The sequence below is a fragment of the Epinephelus fuscoguttatus genome, linkage group LG24 (genome assembly GCF_011397635.1).
Source record: "Epinephelus fuscoguttatus linkage group LG24, E.fuscoguttatus.final_Chr_v1".
Taxonomy (NCBI): domain Eukaryota; kingdom Metazoa; phylum Chordata; class Actinopteri; order Perciformes; family Serranidae; genus Epinephelus; species Epinephelus fuscoguttatus.
In genome coordinates this window covers 489,045-502,531 of record NC_064775.1, presented here as the reverse complement: position 1 = coordinate 502,531, position 13,487 = coordinate 489,045, and the positions used below count along the sequence as shown (strand labels likewise).

General features: G+C 42.2%; 1 protein-coding gene across 2 annotated transcripts; it reads right to left on the bottom strand.

Annotated features, from left to right (window-relative positions):
• Nucleotides 1–1,706: 1,706 nt before the first annotated feature.
• On the bottom strand, nucleotides 1,707–10,802 carry LOC125885051 (zinc finger protein ZFP2-like). Of its 2 annotated transcripts, none has more exons than XM_049570421.1 (12): nucleotides 10,656–10,802; nucleotides 9,338–9,540; nucleotides 8,296–8,370; nucleotides 8,115–8,207; nucleotides 6,468–6,566; nucleotides 6,216–6,339; nucleotides 5,874–6,147; nucleotides 5,735–5,796; nucleotides 5,132–5,256; nucleotides 4,519–5,017; nucleotides 3,460–3,915; nucleotides 1,707–2,421 (listed from the first exon to the last, which is right to left on the bottom strand). In XM_049570421.1, exons 1-12 carry the CDS (start codon nucleotides 10,657–10,659, stop codon nucleotides 2,207–2,209), a joined length of 2,229 nt encoding a protein of 742 aa, XP_049426378.1. In that variant the 5' UTR covers nucleotides 10,660–10,802; the 3' UTR covers nucleotides 1,707–2,206. The 2 variants fall into 2 exon arrangements, with proteins under 2 accessions (XP_049426378.1, XP_049426379.1); XM_049570422.1 differs by having other exon boundaries at nucleotides 5,750–5,796.
• Between the last annotated feature and the right edge of the window lie 2,685 nt (nucleotides 10,803–13,487).

Below are 13,487 nucleotides of genomic sequence, written 5' to 3'. Positions count from 1 at the left end.
ATGGAATAGTTTATGAATTAATATATAAATAATAAAGTTATTTAATACTTAATTGTCACCATAAATAAAAAATCATCACAAATATGGAAATTAGTATTTATGAATTTTATATATTACATTATTTACTCACCTAATTATTAATGTATTGTACAAAAAGAAAAAGTTGTAGTACATCAAAAAAAGTTAGTGTAGTACGTCAAAAAAGTCGTAGTATAGTACATCAAAAAAGTCATTGTACAGTACGTCAAAAAAAGTCACAGTATAGTTCGTCAAAAAAGTCACTGTAGTACCTCAAAAAAGTCCTAGTATAGTACATGAAAAAAAACAGTATAGTACGTCAAAAAAGTCATAGTATAGTACGTAAAAACACAGTATAGTTCGTCAAAAAACTTGTGGTATAGTATGTCAAAAAAGTCAATGTATAGTACGTCAAAAACTCGGAATATATTACGTCAAAAAAGTCATAGTATAGTCCGTCAAAAAGTTGTAGTATAGTATAGTATGTCAAAAAAGTCATAGTATATTACATCAAAAAAGTCACAGTATAGTCTGTCAAAAAAGTTGTAGTATAGTACGTCAAAAAGTTGTAGTATATTACGTAAAAAAAAGTCATAGTATAGTACATCAAAAAAGTCAGTATATTACGTCAAAAATTTATAGTATAGTACATCAAGTTGTAGTTTATCACGTCAAAAAAGTCGTAATATAGTACATCAAAAGTCACAATATAGTTCATCAAAAAAGTCGTAGTATAGTACATCAAAAAAGTCACTGTAGTACCTCAAAAAAGTCCTAGTATAGTACATGAAAAAAAACAGTATAGTACGTCAAAAAAGTCATAGTATATTACATCAAAAAAGTCACAGTATAGTCTGTCAAAAAAGTTGTAGTATAGTACGTCAAAAAGTCGTAGTATATTACGTAAAAAAAGTCATAGTATAGTACATCAAAAAAGTCAGTATATTACGTCAAAAATTTATAGTATAGTACATCAAGTTGTAGTTTATCACATCAAAAGTCGTAGTATAGTACATCAAAAGTCACAATATAGTTCATCAAAAAAGTCGTAGTATAGTTCGTCAAAAAAAAGTCAGTAGTCAAAAAAGTCGCAGTATAGTACGCCAAAAAAGTCAAGTCATAGTATAGTTACAGTCAAAGAAGTCACTGTAGTACGTCAAAAAAAGTTGTAGTATATTACAAAAAAAGTGTCATAGTATAGCATCTCATCCAAAATAATGAAAAACAAATTAGTATAGCATGTCGTCCAAAATCATGACAAAAAGTCATAGTATAGCATGTCGTCATTCAGGCAACTGAACTTACTTGTGTTCTTTTAACACGTGGAGCTTCTTCAATGTTAACTGACTGTTGCGGAGCTGCAGGTTTTAAACTTCGTGAGGGTGTGACCCTCACAGACTTGTCAAGGTCACCTGCGAGTCGTCGATCCACTCGGCCATCTTGTATGTGGTGAATGAAGGCTGCAGTGTAGGTGGGTGATAAGTGATGGTATGGGCCGCCTCCTCTGTTTCACCATGGTTGTTCCAGTTTGAGGTAGCCATCTTGATTTTACATTGATCAGTGTATCGTACTCTCACGACCACTAGATGGGACAAAAAGTGTCCGTGATCTAGGACTACAGGCCTAAGCAGGACATGATGTCCTCATATGAGGACACAGGGTCTCAGGGGGTCAAAGTGTCTCAGAACTTTTTAAATAAAGTTTATTGTGTTCAGCAGAGAGCAGCTGGTATCACAGAGATGACGACAATCACCTGTTCAGAAAAGGTATCAACACATTTCCTGTTCTGTCTGTCAAAATAAGAGCATGCTAATGAAGTTTGTCTACTTCCTCCAACATTAAACCCTGGGGCGGATTTTGAATAACGTCACATCAGGATATGAAACACAACCGCTTTTATACAACAAGCAGAGCACATACAAAATCTCCATGGCAACACAGACATCCCATAATAATCAATACACTGTGTGATTAAAGACGAGAAAATAACACGACATGTTCAGGTCCTGTGGTCAATAATCAATAATCACTTTGTGATCAGTATCAGCGTCACATGAACACACCAACCACGGAGTGTTCTTTATTTATGAGTCTGTAAACAACAACAACAACAACAACAACAAACAACCACGGATCCTGATGGATGATTGAGCATGCTCAGTGACACCACAGCAGGATGGAGTCCCGGTCAGGCCTCATCAGCCGTCTCCGGCAACTCCTCCTTCCTGTCTGCTGTCCGGTGTGTCAGCAGGTGTCTGTTCAGGTGAGTCTTACGGGTGTAGCTCTTCGGACAGTAGGCGCAGGCGTACGGACGCACGTCGCTGTGAGACAACATGTGTTTCTTCAGGTCAAACTTCCTCCGCAAACATTTGCCGCACTCCGGACACGAGAAGGGCTTCTCTCCTGGACCATGGACAGGATGGATGGTCGGACAAGACAGAAGGAAATGACAGACGGTGAGTTTCATGAAAGTGGGAAAAGTTGGGAGCCAATAAAAACAGCAACAGTACATCTACTACTAAAACCGTGTACTGAAGCCTGCTCACACACAAGGCCTGAAAAAAGCCTCATAGTGGCTGTAGATCTAGAAGGGGGACACACAGAGCAGGGAGCACTTTGGACACAGGATGGGGGCCGATAACCCCCTGCTGGGTCACCTGGGCAAGGGTGTCTGATGATTCAAGACCCCAAACGCACAATGACCACGGGCTCATCACTGGAGACTTGTACAAGTACCACCATTAGGTGTATTCCAGAACTTCAGTTTATGCATTATCAGACCCTCACCAGAATTTTGCCATATCCACTACCTGATTCTACCAGAACTTCAGTATATCTACTACCAGACCTTTACCAGAACCTCAGTATATCTACCACCAGAATCTTACCAGAATTTCAGTATATGTACTACCAAACCCTTACCAGAACATTTAGCATATCTACCACCAGACCCTTATCAGAACATTTAGCATATCTACCACCAGACCCTTACCAGAATTTCAGTATATGTACTACCAGACCCTTACCAGAACATTTAGTATATCTACCACCAGACCCTTACCAGAATTTCAGTATATCTACTACCAGACCTTTACCAGAACCTCAGTATATCTACTACCAGAATCTTATCAGAATTTCAGTATATGTACTACCAGACCCTTACCAGAACATTTAGCATATCCACCACCAGACCCTTACCAGAATTTCAGTATATCTACTACCAGACCTTTACCAGAACCTCAGTATATCTACCACCAGAATCTTATCAGAATTTCAGTGTATGTACTACCAGACCCTTACCAGAACATTTAGCATATCTACCACCAGACCCTTACCAGAATTTCAGTATATGTACTACCAGACCCTTACCAGAACTTCAGTATATCTACTACCAGACCCTTACCAGAACATTCTACCAGATATCCCTGTGGTGTGTCTTACCGGTGTGTATCCTCCGGTGTTCTGTCAGGTGACAGGAGATGGAGAAGGCCTTCCCACAGTCCTGGCAAACATATGGCCGTTCACCTGTGTGAGTCCTCATGTGTTTCTGCAGGTCTCCTCCAGACGGCCAGCCCTTACCACACACAGTGCACACATATGGGCGCTCCCCAGTGTGCCGGCGCACGTGCACATTTAGGCCAGCGAGTGCAGTAAAGTCTTTAGGGCAGTAGGGGCAGCGGTAGGGCCGCTCCCCGGTGTGTGTCCTCAGGTGGCCCTCCAGCCCATCGCGGGTCTTGAAGCGTTTGCCACACTGCGGGCACAGGAAGCGGCTCTCGGTGGTGTGGCTTGCCCGGTGTGATTGGAGGCCGGTCAGAGAGCCATAGGTCTTGCTGCACTGGTCACACTGGTATGAGCGGAAAGTGTGTGTTCGCTGGTGGATACGAAGTTGGGTCACTCCTGCAGAGAACATTAAAGATTACCGAGGAGGTAATACACGTCTAAACTACATCAGCTACCAGAACTACAGTAAATCTACTATCAAAATGAGTTTAACATGCCAGCAACTTACTTCAGTGCACTAGCGACTTACTAATGTGCCTGACTTTCTACAGCATTCCTAGACATTCTTAAACACGCCAGCACCTTACAGAAGCATGCCTGACTTAAAAAAGTATGGGGGACTTACTGAAGCACACTTGTGACTTACTAAGGTATGCCTACAACCCATAAAATGTGCTGGCCTGGTCTCAGAAGTTACCTGAGAAGATCTGGTCTCAGAAGTTGCCTGAGAGGGTCTGGTCTCAGGAGTTACCTGAGAGGGTCTGGTCTCAGGAGTTACCTGAGAGGGTCTGGTCTCAGGAGTTGCCTGAGAAGGTCTGGTCTCAGAAGTTACCTGAGAGGGTCTGGTCTCAGGAGTTGCCTGAGAGGGTCTGGTCTGGTCTCAGGAGTTGCCTGAGAGGGTCTGGTCTCAGAAGTTGCCTGAGAGGGTCTGGTCTCAGAAGCTACCTGAGAAGATCTGGTCACAGAAGTGACCTGAGAAGGTCTGGTCTCAGAAGTTACCTGAGAAGGTCTGGTCACAGAAGCGACAGTTGTAGCAGGGCTCAGCTCCCTCCACAGAGTGGGTCTGCAGGTGTCGCAGCAGTTGAGTCTGAGAGCTGAACGTCTGGTCGCACACTGTACAGGTGAGGTCCGGCAGCCGGTGCTGCAGCCGATGGGTGTCTCTCTCTTTGGCCGACTCAAACACCTTGTCGCACCTGCTGCAGGTGAACCCGCCTCTGTCCAGGTGCGTCTGCTTGTGATTGGTCAGACTGGACAGGTGGTGGAACTCCTTGTCACACTGGCCACATTGGTAGATGGGGCGCGCCCGGTGGCTGCGCTGGTGAGACAGCAGCTCTGCTTTAGTTTCAAAGATGGCGTTACACTGGAAACAGGAGTGGGTCCTGGAAGGGTGGGGCTCTGGAGGGCTGGGCTCTTCTTCAAGTGCACTCCGCATGTTCACAGCTACGCCCGTCGTCAGCGCCAACCCACAGGACTTGTTGGTACGCAAGTGACGGATCACCTGCAGACAGACACACCACTGAGCTGACTGGACAGGTGGTCGTAGTAAAACATGACTCCTACAGTACATGTACTGGTAGTACTATGGCACCAGGTGGTGCTGGTTCACACTCACCTGAGATCTGTAGATGAAACATTTACCACACTGAGGACACTTGTGAGCCACCCGCTGGGAATTATGGGAGATGCTGTACAGAGCGTTAGGTGTGACCTCAGAACAGGCTGCATCTGATTGGCTGACTGTGAAGAGAGGCGGGAGTTAGTCAGTGTGTCTCATCTGTATGTGTCTCACCTGTGTGTCTCAACTGTTTGTCTCATCTGTATGTGTCTCACCTGTGTGTCTCACCTGTATGTGTCTCACCTGTGTGTCTCAACTGTTTGTCTCACCTGTGTGTGTCTCACCTGTATGTGTCTCACCTGTGTGTCTCAACTGTTTGTCTCACCTGTATGTGTCTCACCTGTATGTGTCTCAACTGTTTGTCTCACCTGTATGTGTCTCACCTGTTTGTGTCTCAACTGTTTGTCTCACCTGTATGTGTCTCAACTGTTTGTCTCACCTGTATGTGTCTCAACTGTATGTGTCTCACCTGTATGTGTCTCAACTGTTTGTCTCACCTGTGTGTGTCTCACCTGTATGTGTCTCAACTGTTTGTCTCACCTGTATGTGTCTCAACTGTTTGTCTCACCTGTGTGTGTCTCAACTGTGTGTGTGTCTCACCTGTATGTGTCTCACCTGTGTCCTCTGATTGGTCGGCCAATCCTCCAGGTGAGTTCTTCAACCTGACAGGAAACAAGGTGTTTAATCTACAGATCACACGTCAGGTGTCACATGATCGGGGACACAGCTGCTGCCTCACCTGTCCGACTCCACCATCACAGGTGTGACTCCGCCCATGGCTGAGCTCTCATTGGACACTTCCTGCTCCACCTGAGACTGACCAATCACAATCTCCTCTACCTCCTCCTGCTCATCCTCTGTCATCACCACCACCTCCACCTTCACCAGCTCCACGTCAAGGAGAGGATCCGATTGGTCCTGGGCGTCAGCGGGAGGAGGCTCTGGATTGGTTAGTTTGGTGAAGAGGGGGTGGGTCCAGGCTGAGAGGAGGATCTTCTCCGTGTCAGGACCCACTGAGGAAAAAAGAAACAGATGTCAGGTAAAATGGCGTGAACTGAAACAGGAAACAGTGATGTCGTACCTGTGGTGGTCACATGTCCCAGCAAACAGCTCTGATTGGTCAGCAGCTCCCTGAGGTTGTCTCTGTCGGCCTCCTGCAGACAGTCCTCCAGACCACCGGGGGCAGCGTCGAGCCAGGAGGCTGCCTGAAACACCACGCAGAGATCAGACTCATCCAGCAACAGTTACCATGGTAACACTGCAGAGATGGTTGTCATGGTGACTGACAGAACGTAAACAATATCAGCTGAGTGTGGACGGATAGACTGAGGACCTGTTTGAAGTCCGGCACAGGAAACAGTTGGTCCATCCTGGACAGGAAGTCAGATATGAGGGACTGGAGGGCGGAGTCAAAGCTGTGGTCAAACACCTCCTAAAATGAAACAGGAAACTACAAGTTCAAAGTGACCTTTGACCACCAAATTCTAATCACTGCTTCTTGACCCAGAGAGGACGTTTGTGCCGAGTTTGACAAAAAAAATCCCTCAAGGTGTTCTTGAGATACTACGCTTGCAAGAATGAGACACAAGAAGGTCACAGTGACTTGACCCTTGACCACCAATATCTAATTATCTTATCCTTGAGTCCAAGTGGACGTTTGTGCCAAGTTTGAAGAACTGTGATGTTGTGTTCATGATGAACCAGCCAAAATTCTCTCTAGGTGTTCTTGATATATGATGTAAAGGAAATTGAGATTTATGCAAGATCACAGTGACCTTGAACTTGTAATTATGACCACCAAATTCTTATCAGTTCATTCTTGAGTCCAGCAGAAGTTTGTGCCGGGTTAAAAAAAATCCCCTAAGATGTTATTGGACAACACTTTCACAAAAACTTGACGGACAAGGTCACAGTGACCTCTGACCACCAAATTCCAACCAGGTCATTGTTGGGTCCATGTGGATGTGTGTGCCAAATTAAAAAACATATTTTTTTAAAGAAAGTTCTTGAGATGCAGCATCCATGAGAATGACACAGACAAGGTCACAGTGACCATTGACCTTTAACCTCCAAATTCTAATTAGTTCATCATTGAATACAAGTAGACATTTGTGCCAAATTTAAAGAAATTTCTTCTACGTGTGACAATAAAGAAGAATCAATGAGATAGTCATGGTCACAGTGATCTTTGACTTTTATCAGTTTATCAGTTCATCCATATTTCAAAGTGGACATTTGTGCCAAATTTAAAATAAATAAATCCCTCAATGTGTTCTTGAAATACTGCATTTACAAGAATGAGACAGACAAGGTCATAGTGACCTTTGACATTTAACCACCAAAGTCTACTCAGTTCATTCTTATCTCAAGGTGGATGTTTGTGCCAAATTTAATGAAATTCCATCAAGTTGTTTTAGAGATGCAGCAATCACAAGAATGACACAGAGGTGGACAAAGTGATGTTTGACCTTTACCAACGAACGTCTAATCATCCTTATCTCAAAGTGCACGTTTGTGCCAACTTTAAAAAAAAGTCCCTCAACATGTTCTAAAAATATTGCATTTGCAACACTGAGACATGCGTAAAGTCTCAGTGGCCTTGAGCTTTGACCACCTAATTGTAATCTGTTCATTCTTTTGTCCTAATTAATTCATTGTTGAATCCACGTGGACGTTTGTGCCAAATTTAAAGAAATTTCGCACATGATGTCCTTGAGATACCACATTCAGGAACCCAATGCTGTGTCACAGTGACCTTGACCTCTGAACTATGACCACCAAATTCTTATCTGTTTATTCTTGACTTTAAGTGGACGTTTGTGCCAAATTTGAGGACACTCCCTGAGTGCCTTCTTGAGATATTGAGTCCATCAGAATGGGATAGATGGACGGACAACCTGAGTAATAATCAACGTTGTCACTCTACTGCTGTGTGATGATGATATGATGGTGAAGGCAATGATGTCATCGCAGCACTGACCTGCAGGAGGCGCTGTGTGTCTGTCGGACTCTGCGTCAGTTTGTCCGCCAGAGTCAACAGAGCTGAACACCACTCATCCACCTGTTGGTCCACCTGCCGACACAACAACACTCCGTGACTTCCTGTTTACACAGCTAACAGAAATACACCTGAGACACAGGTAACAGTCATTCTGTCTCACCGTCGCCTCGGAGACGGAGCGGATCTTATCCAGGTGGGCGTGGATGGCATTAGCGTCTGGGTCACTGAGGGTCACCTGGAGGAGGTGCACAGCAAAAGCATCTACGTTTGTTTACACAGAAGAAGAATGAAATCAGAAGCAGTTTATTACTGAGACCAAGTGGACGTTTGTGTCAAATCTTGAGATATCATGTTCACAAGAATGAGACAGATGCAAGGTCACAGTGACTTTAACCTTTGCCCAACAAAATCTAATCTGTCCACTGTTTTGTCCTAATCCATTAATCACTGAATCCAAGTACATGTTTGTGCCTGATTTGAAGACATTTACTCTAGTGTTTTTGAGTTGCCACTTTCGGTACAATGAGCCAGACGCAAGGTTACTGTGACCTTGACCTTTGACCACCAAAATTGAATCATTCTGTCACTGAGTCAAAGTGGATGTTTGTGCGAAATTTGAAGAATTGAGATACTGCATCCATGAGAATGAGACAGGTGCAAGGTCACTGTGACCTTGACCATTGACCGCCAAAAGTTAATCTGTTCATCCTTTTGTCCTAATAAATTCAACACTTAGTCCATTGAGTGGACGTTTGTGCCAAATTTTAAGAAGTGACAAATCATGGTCATGAAAATAAAGTAGATGCAAGGTAACAATGACCTCACCTTTGAACACCAACATCTGATCAGTTTATCCCCGAGTCCAAGTGGGCGTTTGTGTCAAATTTCAATCGTTGAGAAAGACATGAGGTCACAGTGACCTTGACCTTTGACCACCAAATTCTAATCTTTTCATTCTATAGGCCTAATCAATTCATTATTGAGTCCAAGTGGACGTTTGTGCCAAATTTGAAGAATTGAGATATGGTGTTCACGAGAATGGCCTGGCTGGACAGACAAACCAAAGACATAATGCCTCTGGCGGCGGCCCTCACCGGCCCTGAGATATAAACCAGACTCCGCCCACTGATTGGTACACTGTAATGTGACAGATGAATCAGACTTTAAGCCCCTCCCCCTCTGAAGACGATCCAAACGCTCACCTTGACTCTCAGCGCCAGCAGCAGCAGGCTCCTCTGCCTGTCCGTCAGCAGCTGCGGGACGGCCTCCGTCACCAGGGAAACAAAGTCCTCCAGCATCCCATAATGCCTCACGCTTTGCTGCCGAGCGACCTGCCACATGGCCGCCGTGAGCAGGCGGAGAGGAGGGAGGAGGAGGCGCATGGAGGAGAGGGGGAGAGGCGAAGCTGGGGAGGAACATGTTGACATGTCACCATGACAGTAACACCTGTGTCAAAATGGCCGCCTGTATGGCTGAGTACCACTACCAGCCAAACTCCATTCAAAACTCCCTGAAGTTAAGGTTTGTTGGTTTTTGGACACATAAGTGACGTCATAAAACTGGAGTTAAGCTGTTTTCTAAATATATGAACCAAACTTTAAATCGGCATAATTATTATTATTAATTAATAATGTCGATATTGATGACCTGGTGTATACAAGACCATGTGTGCAGCAAGGTGTGTCAGTACTTACACAGGTTAATGTTTTTACACTCATTACACTAACTGAGTGTATTAAACTACATCATATCACCATCAGCAACATACTCTGTGCCTAATCTAATACATAAAACTCTTACTTTTAACAATTTAGTCTGAAAAGTTGAATTTTGCTAATTTAAGCGTGGAGTACAAATCTCTGCCAAACTCCATTAAAAAATCTCCTAATTTATGGATTCGGTGATTGTTGGCGATGTACAAATGCACCCTGAAACTGGGTTTCGATTGTTTTTGCATGAGCACATACCGGTGTTTAAATCGGCATAAAGTCCATCACAGGCTGTAGATATTTATCCTTTATTTTGAGTTACACACGGCTGTGTTAATAACAGCTCCGATCGTTACCATAGTTGCGCCTCTTGCACTGTAGTTGTAGTTTTATAATAATGAATTTAACTGTGGGTGCAGCAGCGTGAATATAAAGACCATGTGTAGCTGACAGTGGAGACACATCACAGACTGGAGCTCGCTCAACAACGCTAGCTAACACCACCTAACATCGCGTTTATTAACTCAAATAATCGTCGTCTGGTGTGTTTCATCGACGCCGAATTAAAGTTAAACTATCGCTAACACATATCAGCTGTAGCGATATGTTGTATTCCATCTCTAACCCTTCCATAAAACACAGAGTATTAAAAATCTAAGTTTTCTGAATGGAGTTTGGATCGTGTGGGTCCAGTTAAACCACAGGAGTAGTGCTAGCCTGCTAACGTTAGCTAATGAGTTAGCTCGTCACCGCTAACACCAGTCCTCATTAACACACAGTGGATGAACTCATTAACATCAGTAGCACGCACCCATTCTTCTTCTACGGTCTCACTCCTCTTCTTCACTCCTCAACACTAAAATGAGGCTAACACAGGAAGCTAACGGCTAACCAGTGTTTACAGTCCAGCCGCCCCGCCTTCATACCGGATGTTAAAAGGCTGCCGACCGAACACATCCGGTTCAGGTGCCGGTAACTAAAGCAAAGAGCATGGATACCAACAGAACGGAACATAACAGCATCGTCAAAACACTTAAGAAAACCATTGAATACATAAGTATAGATACATACATCAAAAAACAGGGGAAACAAAGGATTAGGACGTACTAAAATAATATATTAATATTTTTAATGTCTTTTATTGTTATTGCATGTTGGTGGAATTCTTGGATGAATTGTTCCAGATGGGTTTTGATTCTGCCCATTTCTTTTTGTGGATATGGAATTTGGCCATAAGCAGTACCAGTTGTATGAAGAATGTTGTGTTTTTGTCCATTTTGTTGTTTTCAAAAGAAATAAAAATGTCCTTTTCCTGTAAAAAGATCGTTTGTCCGGTTGTTCTTCTTATGAAGTGTTGAATGTCAGTCCAGAATATTTTAGAGTACATACATTTATAAAACAGGTGCACAAAGAAAGTCCATATCAATTTTAAATCTTTCCAGAGTCTTTTTTGCTGGGTAAATGTTGTGCATTATTTTGAAAGACCAATACAGAACCTTTCGCCAGCTAACCATGCTTTGCTCCAATTGATGTCACCATACAGGGAGTTCCAAAAGGATTGCGCTGGTGGCAGAGTTGTAATTTGCAAACAGTTTCTAATGTATTTATTGGAGCATCGTTTCTTTGTGATATCCATCCCATCAATGAAGTGAGGCCTCGTTGGAGACTCCTGAGCCTCTGAGGAGGTGCAGTATGCCTCTTGGTGCAGCATCATAAACAGTAGCATATTCTTTTGGTGAAACTGGAAACTGAAACTTAGAGAGAAATTCATCATAAGGCAACAGTTGTCCTTCAGTATTAAGAAGTTGACTTACTAGAACAATTCCATGGTCAAACCATTTTTGATAAAACAGTGACTTGTTTTTGTACAGAATACTCTCATTGTTCCAGATGTAAAGGTTAGTTGGTGAGAAGTTATGTTTCTAGATCAGTTTCCAGGCGAGTAGCGCTTGTTTGCGGAAGTTAGATAGTTTAATAGGTAACTTTTCAATTTTATAATTACATTTCAAGAAGAATTTAATTCCACCAACACCATTAAACACATGTTTAGGGAAGGTGTTCCAGATGTTGTCATTCTCTTTGATCACATTTGATAACCCTCAGTATAACTCAGTACCTCCATACCTCCTCTACTCTTGGTGTTACATAGAATTCCTTTCTTTCGGTAGTGACACTTATTCCTCCAAATAAAGTTAAACAGAATTTTATCTAGGTTTTTGCAAATTTCAGGAGGCATTGCTAATGATAAGGATACATAAACCGACCTTGATATACCTTCAGCCTTAGAGAGAAGAACTCTCCCAGTCAGTGAGAGGTCCCTCATCAGCCACATATTAAACTTTTTGCTTATTTGTTGAATTACTGGATTATAATTAAGATTACAACGGTTGTTTGCATTTTTATCAATCACAACACCTAGATAAGTAACTGAGTTTTTCACAGGAATGTTGTCAAGTTGTAATAGATCACATTTTTTAATTGGGAATAGCACAGATTTATTTAAGTTCATCCTCAGACCCGATACAGCTGAGAATTCTCCAAAGCATCTAATGGCTGTATTCACTTCATGTTTGTTTTTTAAAAATATTGCTGTATCATCAGCCAGTTGAGATAATTTAATTCTCTGTCTGGAGCTCTAACACCTAGAAATGGATATGTTTTGATATGTACTGCCATAACCTGTGCAACTAGCAGAAATAAAAGAGGACTCAGTGGACAGCCTTGTCTAATTCCCCACCTAATATCAAATCTGGGGGTTGTTCCGTTTGTTAGCTTCACTGAGCCATTGCATCCTTTATATAAAGTTTTGACCACTTTCAGGAATCTTTCTTCAAATCCAAAGAAATGAATAATCCTGGTGATAAACTGGTGACTAATAGTGTCAAAGGCTTTATAAGTCAATAAACAAGATAAGGCTATCATCCAATACATAATCATTATAGTCAATCATATCCAATATTAGTCGTATGTTATTGGTTATGTTTCTTCCAGGAATAAAACCAGACTGCTCTTCATCGATAATTTCATTTAATCCAAGCTTTAATCTTTTGGCAAAGATCAAAGCAAAGATTTTTGCATCATTGCTCAGTAGACTGATTGGTCTCCAGTTCTCAATGTTGAGTTTATCTTTTTGTGGTTTTGGAATTAGTTTAATGAGACCTTGTTTCAAAGTTGGCGGTAGCTCCTCTTTTTCTAGAGCTTCCTCTAACATTGCTACTAAAAAAGGAGCTAATGTTGTATTAAAATCTTTATAGAACTCACCTATTAATCCATCATTACCTGGAGATTTGTTGTCTTTTAAAGCATTAATGCAGTTTTGTACATCTATTATATTGATTTTTTGATCACACATTGATTTAAAGTTGCCATCAATTTTTTAGTCTCTGGTTCTATTCTTTTCAGAAACACATCCATATCATCTTCATTCAGCTGATCTGCCCCATACAGTTCCTCATAGAAATTAGTCACAAATTGTGAGATTTACTTTTCATCATCACATATGAGATCATTGATTCTGAGTTTACACACTGAAGATAGTTGAAAGTTTCTCTTTTCTAAATTAAAAAAGTATTTGGTGCATTTCTCACCTTTCTCTAGACATTTTCTTCGGGATCTGGCAAACGCACCTCTGGCCTTATCTTCG